This window comes from Aethalodelphis obliquidens, unplaced genomic scaffold (assembly GCF_003676395.1).
Source record: "Aethalodelphis obliquidens isolate GAN/ISIS:26980383/991018 unplaced genomic scaffold, ASM367639v1 scaffold51, whole genome shotgun sequence".
NCBI lineage: Eukaryota > Metazoa > Chordata > Mammalia > Artiodactyla > Delphinidae > Aethalodelphis > Aethalodelphis obliquidens.
The window spans coordinates 8,585,995-8,602,048 of record NW_020837995.1 but is presented as its reverse complement, the minus strand read 5'-3'; the positions used below and the strand labels follow the sequence as shown (position 1 = coordinate 8,602,048).

Genomic DNA, 16,054 nt, shown 5'->3' with positions numbered 1-16,054 from the left:
GTGATTATAATCCCCTTTCTATGTTTGCTATAGCTCCTTATTCTTGCTTCACACTTCCATAACTGTTTTCTACTATGAGACTATTGCAGACAAGTAGCAAAACAGTACCAAATAGTTTAGAATGAGCTCTCTGGTTAATAATACTTCCAGAGAAAATTTTAGTTAAATGTAAAACATAAGAAGAGCTTATTTTTAGCCTAACAAGGCCTAGTCCAACTAAGCAGGTGTTCCCTGACCCTCTCAGGGCCAATAGCACAAAGCCTAATCCCATCTGAAAAGAAAATCCTCCCTACAAGAAAAATTGAGAAGTTTTTAGGTCAAGGTCACTTAAATACTTTATAGGACTAAAAGATGGAGATGCTTTTATTTAAGAACCAAGCTTCCATTCCAGAATCTGTTACTGTGGCTTTATTATTTCATCCCAGGTTTGTTCTGTAATGTAGAAACAAAAGAAGGCCTAGGAGGTACTCTGTTCTATAAAGTCACGGAACAGAACTGTTTTTAAAACAAAGTTGCATTAAATTGTATCTTCCTATCTCCCTACATATAGTAGGATCAACACTGGCAACAGCAGAGATTTGCACTGCCTCTCCTAATACTAGCCGAGAAGCCCTTTGAAATTGGAAGAGTTGGTTAGAACCCATCCTGGGTAGAAGTTTGAAGGGGAAGGAGTATCTCAAACCCCTGAAGTAGAATAATCTGGGCAAGAACCAGCCCTATACAATACAAAACTTAAAGAATAAAAACAAAGGCCACAGGAAAGCCATGGTGTAGCCATCTTGTGAGATCTTCTATTAGGTTAAAGGTTAAAGGAGTATAAAATGAATCATCTGAATGTGGGACTTCCCTTTTAAATTTTCAATTTTAAAGCAATAGAAACTGATCACCCTACCCAGAGCCAAAACTATATTATGAAGGCCCTATCCTGAAATATTCAGCTTGTACCAGAATAACTCCTACAAGCAGCACATTCACTACAAATAACTACTTTATTAGCAGTCCCACATTGAATCTACTTACTTGAAGAGATTCCGAAATGTTTAAGATTCCAGAACTATCTTGAATTGCTCTTAGCATTAAAAAAGAGTAGATGGTGAAGGGCTGGTAGCCCAGCAGGCCTATTCAATAACCCTTATCTAAAAAAACATTCTTATATAAGCTAATTCAGACACACAAACTTTACCTGCTTCTGATTTAAGAGTTTTACTGGCAGAGAAAAAAAAAAAACCTGTGAGGAGACCCACTCCCTTTGCCACATAGCTCAGGCATATTTTTCCCCAACATTATTCAGACAGTGAGAGAAGCCAGGTCTCTCCAGTTTTAGTTCTCTTAGAGACATAAGATTGGCCAATAGCCGTTAGTCCTGAGTCAACCCCAAGGCACTATGATGTCAAAGGTACTTCATACCTACACCCCCAAACCAAAGAATTCACATAGAGATTAATATACTAGAAGGAATAAACATTTCAGATCAGCTTGTGACTACTGACCTGTCTCGTGTTTACACCGTAAGAAAAGCCGATATAATAGCTGTTTTCCTGGAAGCCTTTTCCTGGCAGTCACAACAGGAAGAGGCCTGTGAAGAACCTCAGGGAGCAGTCCTCTCCATTAGGCTGCAGCACTTAAGGTTTATCACAGGAAAAAACCCAACGATTCAGTCCTTGGCATCTCCTACTCCATCCGCATTGATGGCAAACATAGCTTCAGCTTCAGGAAGACAAGGAGAGTCATAGATTTTGCAGATTCTGGTTTCCCCTCTTCCTTTTCTCAGGTACAGTCTGGGACAAAGACACAGACCAAAGCACCAAAGTTATTATAATTAAAAAATTCTATTCCTGGGCTTCCCTGGTGGCACAGTGGTTGAGAATCTGCCTGCTAACGCAGGGGACACGGGTTCGAGCCCTGGTCTGGGAAGATCCCACATGCCGCGGAGCAGCTAGGCCCGTGAGCCACAACTACTGAGCCTGCGCGTCTGGAGCCTGTGCTCCACAATAAGAGAGGCCACAATAGTGAGAGGCCCGTGCACCGCGATGAAGAGTGGCCCCCGCTTGCCACAACTAGAGAAAGCCGTTGCACAGAAATGAAGACCCAACACAGCAAAAATAAAAATAAATAAAAGAAGGCTCAACATTAAAAAAAAAAAATTATATTCCTGACTATTTATAGTAGATCTAAAAATTTTTTAGACATATATACTTCCTAGAAGGACTTTGGGGATCTTTCTGTATTCCTTAGGGCAGGGGTCCCCAACCCCCGGGCCGTGGACCAGTACTGGTCCGCAGCCTGTTAGGAACTGGGCCGCACAGCAGGAGGTGAGCAGAGAGTGAGTGAGCGAAGCTTCATCTGCCACTCCCCATCGCTTACATTACCGCCTGAACCGTCCATCCTGGCCACCCCCCCACTACCCCCACCCCGTGGAAAAATCGTCTTCCACAGAACTGGTCCCTGGTGCCAAAAAGGTTGGGGACCACTGCCTTAGGGCACTTGCAATCCAGAGGAATGCATTTCTGCTCACCCCTGCCCCCCAGTGGATTTCCCATATTGAAACCTTTTAAAAAATAATGAGATATCAATTGCTCATATTTATTCTTCCACATATGAGAGCTTTTAATTCCTTTATGAACTAAAAGCCAAACACCTGTTCTAACCAGAGCATGACAATTAGGTTAAGCAAGGGCTCCCGTGTCTAATTACACAACAGCAGCAGTTAACAAGGTTCAAATGGAAATGTTATCTTCATGTCTATTGCACAGTTAATATGACATTCCATGATGAAGCCATCTCTCCCATCACTTTACCTTGTTGTTGAGGCATGAGCAATGATATTTCCTCCAATAGGTTTTTTAGGATCTGCAGCAAACATGGCTGCTCCATCCACTTGGGCTACCACCTGGTTGGTGATTACCACTGCTACACCAAACTGACAGGGAAAGGATAAATGTCATTTTTTTGTGGTCAGACATTCCAAGAGACTTACTGCTTATCCCCCATAAAGCAATGAATGACTGAAGTCTCTATATCTAACTGATAACTTGATGATACCAGGCCCTGGTATCCTGGCCTCCCAGCAAGGCTACTAGAATTCATGGCCCCTGAAAGTAGGCATTCTCTGTCCCTACCCACAACTTACCTCATCAGCAAGTCGCAGAAGCATCCGCAGAAACCTGGCCAAGTGCATCTGCCTGGCGGAAAGCTCACCTCGACCCGAATAGTCTGTTCTGTAGAGGGCGGTGGCACTGTCTACAATTAGCAGTGCATACCTACAGGGAACATGGATTCTCTGAAGCCTGTTTCTAGCCCATGTCATATTCTGCTCTTTCCCATTACCCTGAAATTTTATAGTTATATATTATTTATTTATACAGCATCCATTTCTGAATAACCCTTTAACAAAGTAAAAAATTCCAACAAGTTCAGGTGGATTATAGCTTCATATTTTAAAAGCGACTTGACCTAAACGACAAAGAGTAGCAAAATAGGAACTAAAACTTAAATCTCCCCATATCTAATTCAAGCTACTATCAAATTGGCCGCATGTACAAGATTCAGGGTAAGGGCTCTGGGAACATATTCAGTATCTTCTATTGCCCACATACCTGGACTCTACCATCATGGCTGACGCTTGATAAAGGAGCTGGGTCTGGTGGTCTGTGTTGAACCCTCGAGCATATGCTACATTATCCAGGACGTCACTGCCAGAGAGGCCATATCTAGAAGAAAGAACATTTTGAGGCTGCACACAGAACTAAGGCAGATGAGAAATTCATCTCTAACAACAAAATTACCTGGATGGGTAGGTAAGAAATGATAGTAAGAAGGCTAAAGAATATAATTCCCTTTCTATTAGGAAGCCCAGGGAAACTATAAAGAGATGACAGCAACTGCTTTAGAGTAGATCTACCTGGCAGGACTTCAGAATAAATCAAATTTATTTTTTGAGGACTCCTGAACTAGAATGAGAAATTTCCAAATATAAGGAAACAATGGTCTCCTGGAAAAACAAAGGGCAGCATGACAGAATTGGGACTGAAACAAAAACAATGAATCAATCAAAGATCAATTAAAAACATACATAAACTGCTGTTGTATAGGAATAAAACCTTCTAAGCTCAAAAACCTTCTAAGGACTCAAAACTGTAAGAGGTTTAAGAGAAGTAAGTATATTTCATCTATTCTCCCCTTTTTTCTTGCTAGTAACTAGTTACAGTTATGGAATATGTGACATGTATCTAGTATGGTTAAATAAGTGATACCTTAATTCATCTTATACCTCAATAATGATTTTTCTTCCCTTTGCATTTAAAAATACTTCCTATTTTCTTAGAACAATCTATATTTTCTCACCTTTGTAACTGCTTCCTAAGACATGAATACTCAAGGTGGTCCAAGTAAGACAACTTCTCATTAAATGTATGCTAATGGGACCCCATTTCTTCAAAGGTAGTTTGATTTATCCATCTATCAAGACAACTAAATACCCGCACTTTTATAAAAGCTTCCCTGCACCTCTCAAATAGACATGATTCTCCCTCTTCTGCACTTACAGAAAACTTGATTTAGGCTTTTCTATGGCACTTGTGAGGAGCTACCTGCCATTCTTTTACTAGACAACAAATTCCCTGAGGGAAAAGACTAGGCCTTTCCAACTAGCACATTTTTTTTTATACCTAATACATTCTGAATAAATGTTGCTGAATACAGCTTTTATCTATAACCCAAACCAAATGAGAATTATATATCATCACTTTAACTCAAGTAATATTTTCACATTAATGTTACCTAAAATCATTATAGTCTAAAAGTATAATACTGACTCCCTTATGTAACAGTTCAAAAGATAATCTGTTTAAACAAAATCAGTGTGCTATAATTCCTTGAGAACCAAAAACTTCTATGCTTAAGATTTTATCAGTCTTTAAAAAGTAGTCTATTCTATGTAGATTCTGATCATTACAAAAGCATACACTGTGTCAAACCTATTTTTCTGAGACTTAGCTTTAGTAAATAGTTTTCCTCTCATTTTTCCTACCCAAAAGAATAGAAAAACAAAAGAATGTTCTAGCACTTGAAGTAACACTGCAATAAGCTGAACCACAATATCAGGAGATCCTACTCTATCCAACTGAATTTTCCACATCTTATGATGAATTGATTCATCATATTAGGCACATGCAGTCTTTGCACTTTGCTGGACATTTCACCAGCTATTCTTCACCATTATCAACATGAATGGAAGTTTAGCTCTTGTATTAAGTGGATTGATGATGATGAATTTGTTGAGTCTGGGCATGGAGATAAGAAAATGAAGTGAAGATAGTTTTACCTTGGGATCCTGACCAAATGGGAATAAGGAGATAAAATTTTCTTTATTTAAATCATAACTATAAGACAGAAAAAAAGACTGAAGAGGCCTAAGTACTGTACTGCACAAGTCTTTTAGTCTTGCCTCAAGAAACACTGATATAATCTACTATCAGGAACGGAGATTACCTTTTGCTGTCAGAATATGGAAGATTTACTAGAAAAACAAAGAGTCATCCTGGCTTTTCTCTTAACAGAGTTCACAAAGACGACTATGGAGATCTCTGTGCTTACATTCCTGATGCAGCACATAGAACTTTCAATTCCCACAACTTGGAAAAAGTTGGTTGGAAATAAGCAACTTCTCTTAGAGTTTCCAGAACTTCCTAAGGATAAGAATACTCTGTTAAAAAAATTAAATTCCGGGCTTCCCTGGTGGCGCAGTGGTTGAGAGTCTGCCTGCCGATGCAGGGGACACGGGTTTGTGCCCCGGTTTGGGAAGATCCCACATGCCGCGGAGCGGCTAGGCCCGTGAGCCATGGCCGCTAAGCCTGCGCGTCTGGAGCCTGTGCTCCGCAACGGGAGAGGCCACAACAGCGAGGGGCCTGCGTACCACAAAAAAAAAAAAAAAATCCTAGGTCTAAACCAGACTTAATGAATCACAATGCTCAGGGAAGAGTTGTGATAATTTGCATATTTAACAAACACCTGGCACATGAAAAGATGCTCAATATCACTAATCACAAGGGAAATGCAAACTGAAACCACAATGAGCTATATTACCTCACACCTGCCAGAATGACTATTTTCAAAAAGAAAACAAATAGGACTTCCCTGGTGGCCCAGTGGTTAAGAGTCTGCCTGCCAATGCAGGGGACACCGGTTCGAGCCCTGGTCCGGGAAAACCCCACATGCCGCGGAGCAACTAAGCCCGTGTGCCGCAACTACTGAGCCCACAAGCCACAACTGCTGAAGCCCGCGCACCTAGAGCCCGTGCTCGGCAACAAGAGAAGCCACCGCAATGAGAAGCCCATGCACCGCAGAGAAGAGTAGCCCCCCATGCGCCGCAACTAGAGAAAGCCCGCACGCAGCAACGAAGACCCAACGCAGTCAAAAACAAAAAGACACCTGAAGTGATTTTTTTTTAAATTTTTTAAATTTTTGGCTCGTGGCATGCAGGATCTTAGTTCCCCGACCAGGGATTGAACTCATGCCCCCTACGTGGAAGCACGAAGTCCTAACCACTGGACTGCCAGGGAATTCCCGCTACAGATTTTCTTTCTGGAAATTTCATATAAATGGAACCATATGTGGTCTTTTATGTCTAGCTTCTATCATTTAGCATGTTTTTTGAGGGTCATTCATGCTGTAACAAGTATCAGTACTTCATTCCTTTTAATTGTTGAATAGCGGTCTATTGTATGGATCAACCAGATTTTATTCGTTCATCAGTGGATGGACAATTGGGTTGTTTCCAGGTTTTGGCCACTATAACAATACTATAAACATCCACAAACAAGTCTCTGTGTGGACATGTTTTCATATCTCTTGGGTACATAACCAGAGTGAAATTGCTGGGCTATATGACAAATTTATGTTTAACTGCCACATTGTTCTTTTCCAAAGTGACTGCACAATTTTACATTCTCACCAGCAATGTATTAGGGTTCCAGTTTCTTCACATCCTCCCTGACACTTGTTACTTTTTCATTACAGCCATCCTAGTGGTGGTATCTCACTGTGGTTTTAATTTGCATTTCTTCTTGAATAATAATGTTGAGCATCTCTGCATGTGCTTATTGGCTATTTTACATCTGCTTCGGAGAAATGTCTATACAAGTCCTTTCCCATTTCTTTTTTTTTTTTTTTTTTTTGTGGTACACGGCCTCTCACTGTTGTGGCCTCTCCCGTTGCGGAGCACAGGCTCCGGCCGCGCAGGCCCAGTGGCCATGGCTCACGGGCCTAGCCACTCCGCGGCATGTGGGATCCTCCCAGACCGGGGCACGAACCCGTGTCCCCTGCATCGGCAGGCGGACTCTCAACCACTGCGCCACCAGGGAAGCCCTGCCCATTTCTTAATTGGGGTGTCTTTCTGCTGGGTTGTGAGAGTTCTTTATATATTCTTGATACTAGAACCTTATCAGATATATGATTTGCAAATATTTTCTCACATTCTTTGGGTTGTCTTTTTATTTTCTTGATAGTGCTCTTTGAAGCACAGAAGTTTCAAATTTTGATTAAATGAAAACTGACTCTGTATTATCGTTTTTTTCTTTCATAGACTATGCTTTCTTGTGTTGTATCTAAGAAATCTCTGCCTACTTCAAGGTCACAAAGATTTTCTTTTTTTTTCCTAAAAGTTTTATAATTTTAGCTAAATATAGGACTATCATTCTTTAAATATATATATACATATACATATATATAGTAAACATACATAACATAAAATTTACCATTTTAATCTTTTTAAAGTGTACAGTCCAATGGCAGGAAGCACATTCCCGTTGTTGTGCAACCATCACTACCATCCATGTCCAGAATTTTTTCACCATCCCAAACTGAAACTCTGTACCCATTAAACAATAATCCCCCATTCTCCTCACCCCTGCCCCTAGCAACCACCATTCCACTTTCTGTCTTTATGAATTTGACTGCTCTAAGTACCTCATATAGGAGGAATCATACATTTGTCCTTTTGCAACTGGCTTATTTCACTTAGCATAATGTTTTCAAGGTTCATCCATGTTGTAGCATACCGTAAGCATTTCCTTACATTTTGAGAATAATTTTCCATTGTATGTATAGAGGACATTTAGTTTATCCATTCAACTGTTGATGGATACTTGGGTTGTTTCTACCTTTTGACTACTGTGAACAGGGCTGCCATGAATACTGGTGTGTAACTGAGTCCCTGCTTTCAATTCTTTTGAGTATATACTCAGAAGTGGAATTCCTGAATCATATTGTAATTCTATGTTTAATTTTCTGAGGAATCACCAGAATGGTATCCATTTTTAGTTAACTTTCATGTATAGTGTAAGGTAAGGTGGATATCCAACTACATTAGCACCATTTATTGAAAAGACTATTATTTCCTCCACTAAATTGTCTTTCACCTTTGTCAAAAATCAAGTGACTATAAGTGAAACAGTTTATTTCTTTTTTTCTTATAAATTTATTTATTTGGCTGTGTTGGGTCTTCATTGCTGAACAAGGGCTTTCTCTAGTTGCAGTGAGTGGGGGCTACTCTTCGTTGTGGTGCACTGGCTTCTCATTGCGGGAGCTTCTCCTGTTGCGGAGCACAGGCTCTAGGTGCATGGGCTTCAGTAGTTGTGGCACGCAGACTCAGTAGTTGTGGCTCATGGGCTCTAGAGCGCAGGCTCAGTGGTTGTGGTGCATGGGCTTAGTTGCTCCGTGGCACGTATCTTCCTGGACCAGGGATCGAAACCGTGTCCCCTGCATTGGCAGGCGGATTCTCAACCACTGCGCCACCAGGGAAGTCCCCAAACAGTTTATTTCTGAACTCTCAATTCTGTTCCATTGATCCATATGTCTCTCCTTATGGCAGCACCACACTGTCTTGATTACTGTTGTTTATAGTAAGTTTTAAAATTGGGAAGACTGAGACCTCCAATTCTGTTCTTTTTTTCCTCCCAAGAATGTTTTGGCTATTCTGGGTCCTTGACATTTCCATATTAATTTATAATCACCTTGTCAATTTCAGCAAAAATGTCTTGGTGAATTTCAATAGGCATTGTGTTGAATTTATAGATCAATTTGAGGGGAGGTGTTGTTTTTTTTTTTTTTTTTGCTGCACCTCGGCTTGCAGGATCTCAGTTCCCCGACCAGGGACTGAACCTGGACCACAGCAGTGAAAGCCCAGAATCCTAACTACTAGGCAACCAGGGAACTCCCTTACCATTTTAATAATATTGCATCTTCCAATCCATGAATGTGGAATGTTTCTCTATGCAGATCTTCAATTTCTCTCAGCAATGTTAGTTTTCAGTGTACTAGTCCTTTTTTTAAAAAAAAATATATTTATTTTGGCTATACCGGGTCTTAGTTGTGGCATGCAAGATCTAGTTCCCCGACCAGGGATCGAACCCAGGCCCCCTGCGCTGGGAGCACGGGGTCTTACCTACTGGACCACCAGGGAAGTCCCTAGTGTACAAGTCTTGAACTTCTGGTTAAGTTTATTACTAAGTATTTTATTCTTTTAGACACTATTGTGAATGGAATTATTTTCTTAATTCTTGAATTGTTCATTTACAGTATACAGAAGTACAATGGATTTTTATATTAAGATTGCATCCTGCAACAAACTAATTTAGTTCTAGCAGTTTTTTGTGTGTAGTTTCCTAAGGATTCTCTACATACAGTATCATATCATTGGTGAATAAAGATATTTTACATCTTCCATTCCAATCTGGATGCCTTTTATTTCATTTTCTTGCCTGACTGCACTGGCTAGGATCTACAGTACAATGTGGAACATAAGTAGTGAGAGTGGAGATCCTTGTCTTATTTCCAATCTTACAGAGAAAATATTCAGATTTTTACCATTAAAATGATGCTAGCTGTAGGTTTTTTGTAGATGCTCTTTATCAGGGCATCTGATAAATGTTCTATCCATTATTGAAAGTGAGGCATTAGGCCCCAGTGAGCTTGAATTGTCTATTTCACCCTTCAATTATATCAATTTGTGTTTCACATATCTTGGGGCTCTATTAGGTTTCTATATGTTTACATTTGTTATATCTTCTCCATGAACTGACCTTTTAGTTCTAAAACGTTCCTCTTTGCCTCTACTGATTTTTTTTGTCTTAAAGTCTATTTTGTCTGATATTAGTACAACCACTCCAGCCCTCTTATGGTTACTTTTGCATGCAATATCTTTTTTCCATCCTTTTAGTTTCAACCTATTTGTGTCTTTGAATCTAAGTGGTTCTCTGGAAGGCAGCATATAGTTGGATCTTGTTTTTTATCCAGTCTGACAGCAACTCATAGATTTTTGACTAAAGGAGCATGTTCTTCTCTAAGGAAGGTTATTCTTTTGAAACACACATATGACTTTGGGATACAGAGCAATAAGAGAGAAGAAGAGACACCCTTCAGCCAGACTAGCCCTGGCAATCACTACAGTGACATATGGAGCCATATTTCTCTCACCTGATCCAGTAACCTACCTCTCAGCCACTGCTAGCAGCCGTTCTGGCCTAAAGGTACCCTCGGTGTCAATGTACATGGCCTTTCCTTCACCTCCACCTCGGTCAATGGGAAGCTAGAGAGAAAAAGAACAGTGGAAATGACACTGTACTTCTAATATAACTGACCAACTTCCTCATGATAGGTCTATAATTCCTCCCACCCCCAGTAAAGCAAAAGGAAAAAACACTTTAAAGTGACAATCAGAGGTAGGGAGGAGGCATTCACTTCTGATAGAAATACAGTTAGTAGTAGATATGAGGCTCATTGTGTCCCATAACACGTGAGGCTAGAGTCTAGCCAGAGTTGGAGTGCTTGGAAATATAGACCAAAGTAGGTGACAAAATTCTTAAAAAAAAAAAAAAAAAAACTTCTATTTTTTTTTTTTTAATTCTATGACTGTATACCAACACACGACCGATCAATTCTCTCAAGACAACAAACATTTGGAAGATCATTTACTTAGCTTTAATAAGTAAGAGACCCTGATCCAATACCCAATTAATATTAGTATATGCAGACCACACTTACACTTCACTTTATTGAGCAGAGTTCATTCCTTAGGGTTGCTAAAGGAGACTGGAAATACCCCAGGGGCATCCCTAGCACGTCTACAGTATGAGCAAGAAAGAATAAAAAGATGTTTGCTCCAATTGTACACACAGATGTTAAAAATGAACAAAAGCAGAAAAGGAAGAATACAAAGAGTTTTAAAAAAGGAAAGAAAATGGAGGAATGACATGAAAACTAAACTTAGGGAAATCTGTTTCAGGCTACCTATCCCACACCAGACACCCTGAGTTCTATAGATTTTAAGTGAATGTTGCTAAAGTGTATTTTCCACCCTTGAAATCTACTTTGGAGCCTAATACACCTTTAAATTCTGAGGAAAATCCCTCAGGACAGTTTACATTAAGTGCCTGGTAGCACCAAAATTTTCTTTTCCTATTTCTGAGAAAATGTATTTTTTCAAAATTACAAAAGTACTACATGCTTGTATTAAAAATTCAAACAATATAGAAAAAAGTAAAAAACTGGAAGTTCTTCTTTATCACTCCCATCTCCCACAGGAGTCCTCTTCCAGATCACTTTCTATACATTTTCATACAAACACTTTTTATGTGATTCTGCCACTTGCTATGTGAACCTGAGAATATTAATTCTGTTTCTACATTTTCTGTAAAATGTAGATAAAATCTCCCTATGGCACTGTTTTGAAGATTAGATAATTCACGTAAACTTTAGCACAGTGCCTGACATACAGAATGTACTTGGAAGACTTGATATCCTCCACCTCTTAGGGCACTGATTTTAGCATATACTCAATTACAGAAGGCTTTGTTAATTTGGAAAGGGGGAAATGATTACGCTATCATTATGCAGGTTGGCAGATAAATCTTTCAAATCTTAGGAATCCATGAAAGGAGCGAAGGATATGTATATAACAAAAGAGGGTCTTGATAGAGGAAATGTTTAAAACCACTGGCCAAGAGGACAGAAAGCAGAAGCTGCCTCAGTTTGGGGGGAGGAGAAAATCTTCACATTCAGGGGGCTAAGTCCCCAGGAATTAAGATGAATGAAGTTCTCCCTTCTCTCACTTTCTTGTATCTTTAGTGCTAGTATGCGAGGGAGTTCTTTTCCAGCTAAATAGACCTCCTTGGGAGAAGGGAGGCCATGAGTGGCTGGCATGGCATTGGTAGGCCGACTGACAGCAGAGAAGTGGACATGGTCCCAGGGTATTGCTGGGCCAGTCACAAGGGGATGGACTATATGCTCTGCACCCCACTGCATTTTGTCTCCTCCACCTCACCCTCCCAGTGCCACTTCAGCCATCTTGTGTTACTGGGCTGGGACACCACCAAAGTAGCTATTTTTAATACCTGCTTAGTACCATAATTTAACTCTTCTTCCTATTTTGTAGTGATGCAAGTTGTTTTGAACTTTCACCATTTTATAATGCTATGGTGTAGATTCTTTACACATTTATTCTTGACTATATGTGAAAAGTTCTGTAAGACATATTTTCTGTCAAGGGCACGTGCATTTAAAATTGGTACTTATGTTAAACTGTCTTCTCAGAATTTTAAAATTATTCTAGAACTTTGAACAAGCATGGGCTATTCATTTTTGTAACCTAAGTATGGCTCCCAACTTTATATAACTTCACTATTAGACAGAGACCTAATATATAGTGGGGTTTTGCTTCATTAAGTTGAGAAAACCTGAAAAAATGTGAGGTGATAACGTTTAGATTTAAATAGTAATCTAACACCCTCTCTATACCTCTGGTTCCAGCTCTTAGGCTGGTGACATGTAATCCTTTCTATTATTAATGAATTAGAATTGTTTTTCTCTGAAAAAAATATCAAAGATCCGTAGTTATTCAGGCAACTGTGAATGTTCAGTTATTTTTATACAGAGGATATATTTATTTTAGAATTTTCCTTCAGTTTATTAATAGGCATTATCTGACAACTTAATAAACATTTCCAATATAGGAGTCTGTTTGTACAACTTAAAAGCATCAGTGTGATAGGCTGAGTTGCCATGGCAACTATATTGTGTAATGTACTTGAAATATTTATTCCACATGAATCCCTGTCAAAACAACATGGGGTGGGGGGGCTTCCCTGGTGGTGCAGTGGTTAAGAATCCACCTGCCAACACAGGGGACACGGGTTCAAGCCCTGGACCAGGAAGATCCCACATGCCGTGGAGCAACTAAGCCCATGCGCCACAACTACTGAGCCTACACCTGGGCTCTACAGCCCGCGAGCCACAACTACTGAAGCCTGCACCTAGAGCCCGTGCTCCACAACAAGAGAAGCCACCACAGTGAGAAGCCCGCGCACTGCAACAAAGAGTAGCCCCCGCTCAACACAACTAGAGAAAGCCTGCACGCAGCAACGAAGACCCAATGCAGCCAAAAATAAAATAAATATAACAATTAAAAAAAATAAGATTAAAAAAACCCAAAACAACATGGGGAAATCATTTCTATTTAAAAAGGTCACATATCATGTCAAATGACCCATGTCTGGGTGATATTTTAAACACTCCTATTTCCTTTTAGCTAACAATTTTCTAATGGTGCTTTGGGCAATAAGCTATAGCTTCTACAGCTTACTATACCACTCTTCCTCTTCTCATTGCTTCCCCTCTTATCCTAAAAGTTCTCCTATCCCCCTAACTCTTTTTCTACTAGGAGTTATGTATGAGATGGAGCCAACATGGCTTAGGTCTACTTGATACTGGAATCCTAACGTGGCTATCATATGGTGACATTTTAGTTGCAATGAAATGATCAGTAGAGCAACTGAGGAGAGAAACACAATTAAGATAACAAGTGAGAAAGGAAAATGATGAGAAAAACAGAAGACCATGAAGTTGGGCCTCTAGCTATTAGATAAACATTTATTCATGAAGAAGCAAAATATTTTCCTATCTCAAGAAATAGCGGGACTTCCCTAGTGGTCCAGTGGGTAAGACTCCGCACTCCCAATGCAAGGAGCCCAGCTTTGATCCCTGGTCAGGGAACTAGATCCTGCATGCATGCTGCAACTAAGAGTTCACATGCCGCAACGCAGCCTAAATACATAAATAAATAAATATTGAAAGAAAGAAAGAAAGAAATGGTATTCACCACTTCAAGACAGAAGTATTGAATGATGGACATATCTGTAACATGAAAAAATGAGGAGACAGATTTTCTTGGGTAACTTCAGAAAATCAGTCTCATAATATTAGCCTCTGCACATATATGTGTTTCACTAAAATGTGAACCCTACCCAAGACACAGGATCCTAACAAAATCCATATTTTTTTTTTATGGCACATACCATCTTTAACTATAACACTGCATTACAATGATGTAATAAACATTTTTTATAAAGTGCTATTTAAATACAGAATTATGAAGGATGGTTCATAACTTGTTTTATAAGGGAAAAAAACACAAAAGAGAACAATTTATATTTGATTTTTAAATTTATAAATGAGTTCCAACAATGACTGTTATTTTGTTGAGACGATAAGAATTCACACTGAATAGAAAGATACTAGGAAGCCCCCTCTGTCATAATGATAAAAGGAGGCAGAGGGCTTCCCTGATGGTGCAGTAGTTGAGAGTCCGCCTGCCGATGCAGGGGACACGGGTTCGTGCCCCGGTCCGGGAAGATCCCACATGCCGCGGAGCGGCTGGGCCCGTAAGCCATGGCCGCTGAGCCTGCGTGTCCGGAGCCTGTGCTCCGCAACAGGAGAGGTCACAACAGTGAGCGGCCCGCATACCACACACAAAAAAAAAAAAACCAAAAAAAAAAAAACTAAAAGGAGGCAGATTTCTCAGTTATTCTCCAACTCCATCAGTAAGTTTGCCCATGGGAGAAGTGAGTATAATCTATCTAGATTCAAATACAGATAGTCCCCAACTTAACTATGGCTCAACTTACAATCTTTCAACTTTACCATGGTGCAACAGTGATACAAATTCAGTAGAAACCATACTTCAAAATTTAAATTTCCATCTTTTCCCAGGCTAGCAATATGCTGTACGATACTTTCATGATGCTGGGCAGCAGCAGTGTGCCGTGCTCCCAGTCAGCTGCCTGAGCCAAAGGGTAAACAGCTGGTACACTTACAACCATTCTGTTTTTCACTTTCAGTGTAGTATTCAATAAACTACATATGAGATATTCAATACTTTATAAAAAAATAGGCTTTGTATTAGATGATTTTGCCCAACTGTAGGCTTATGTAAGTGCTCTGAGCATGTTTAAGGTAGGCTGGGCTAAGTTACAATGTTCAGTAGGTTAGGTGTATTAAATGCATTTGTGACCTATGACTTTCAACTTACGATGGGCTTATCAGGATGTTACCTCATCGTATATCAAGGAAGATCTGTAATACCATTTTGTTCAAAACATCTCAAACCCACCATCTCTAATTTTGAACTCATCTTTCCATAAAACTGTCTCTCTCTCCAAAATCCTTTTTAGAGTTTACCAAAGTAATACATTGTTGGGCTGAGGGGTATTTTTTATTGTCATTTGTAGCAATATGGATGGACCTGAAGATTATCATACTAAGTGAAATAAGTTAGAAAGAGAAAGACATACCATATGATATCACTTACATGTGGAACCTAAAATATGACACAAATGAACCTATCTACGATACAGAAATAGACTCAAAGACATAGAGAACCAACTTCTGGTTGCTGGAGGTGGGGGGCGATGGAGGGGTGGGGGTGGGGATGGATTGGGAGTTTAGGATTAGCAGATGCAAGCTATTATATATAGAATGGATAAACAACAAGGTCCTATTGTATAGCACAGGGAACTACATTCAGTACCCTGTGATAGGGACTTCCCTGGTGGCCCAGAGGTAAAGAATCCACCTTCCAATGAAGGGGACATGGGTTCGATCCCTGGTCAGGGAACTAAGATCCCACATGCCGCGGGGCAACTAAGCCCGCCTGCCACAACTACTGAGCTGGTGTGCCTCAATGAGAGAGCCCATGTGCCACAAACTACAGAACCCATGTACG

At 40.0% G+C, this 16,054-nt stretch overlaps 1 protein-coding gene and 1 long non-coding RNA gene across 6 annotated transcripts in view; one reads left to right on the top strand and one right to left on the bottom strand.

Annotated features, from left to right (window-relative positions):
- The window catches only part of LOC113608041 (uncharacterized), a 542,162-nt gene that overhangs the window by 398,247 nt on the left and 127,861 nt on the right, over window positions 1-16,054 (top strand). The window lies entirely within an intron of this gene.
- Window positions 346-16,054, bottom strand: part of RAD51 (RAD51 recombinase) — a 35,472-nt gene continuing 19,763 nt past the window's right edge. For 4 of the 5 annotated variants that reach the window (XM_027083931.1, XM_027083933.1, XM_027083929.1 and 1 more), the window contains 5 exons: window positions 10,491-10,585; window positions 3,597-3,710; window positions 3,131-3,260; window positions 2,799-2,920; window positions 346-1,778 (listed from right to left, as the gene is read on the bottom strand). In XM_027083931.1, coding sequence (XP_026939732.1) covers window positions 1,655-1,778; window positions 2,799-2,920; window positions 3,131-3,260; window positions 3,597-3,710; window positions 10,491-10,585 — 585 coding nt within the window. In that variant the 3' untranslated portion in view covers window positions 346-1,654. The remainder of the gene's footprint in view (window positions 1,779-2,798; window positions 2,921-3,130; window positions 3,261-3,596; window positions 3,711-10,490; window positions 10,586-16,054) is intronic. The other variant, XM_027083934.1, reaches the window with a different exon arrangement.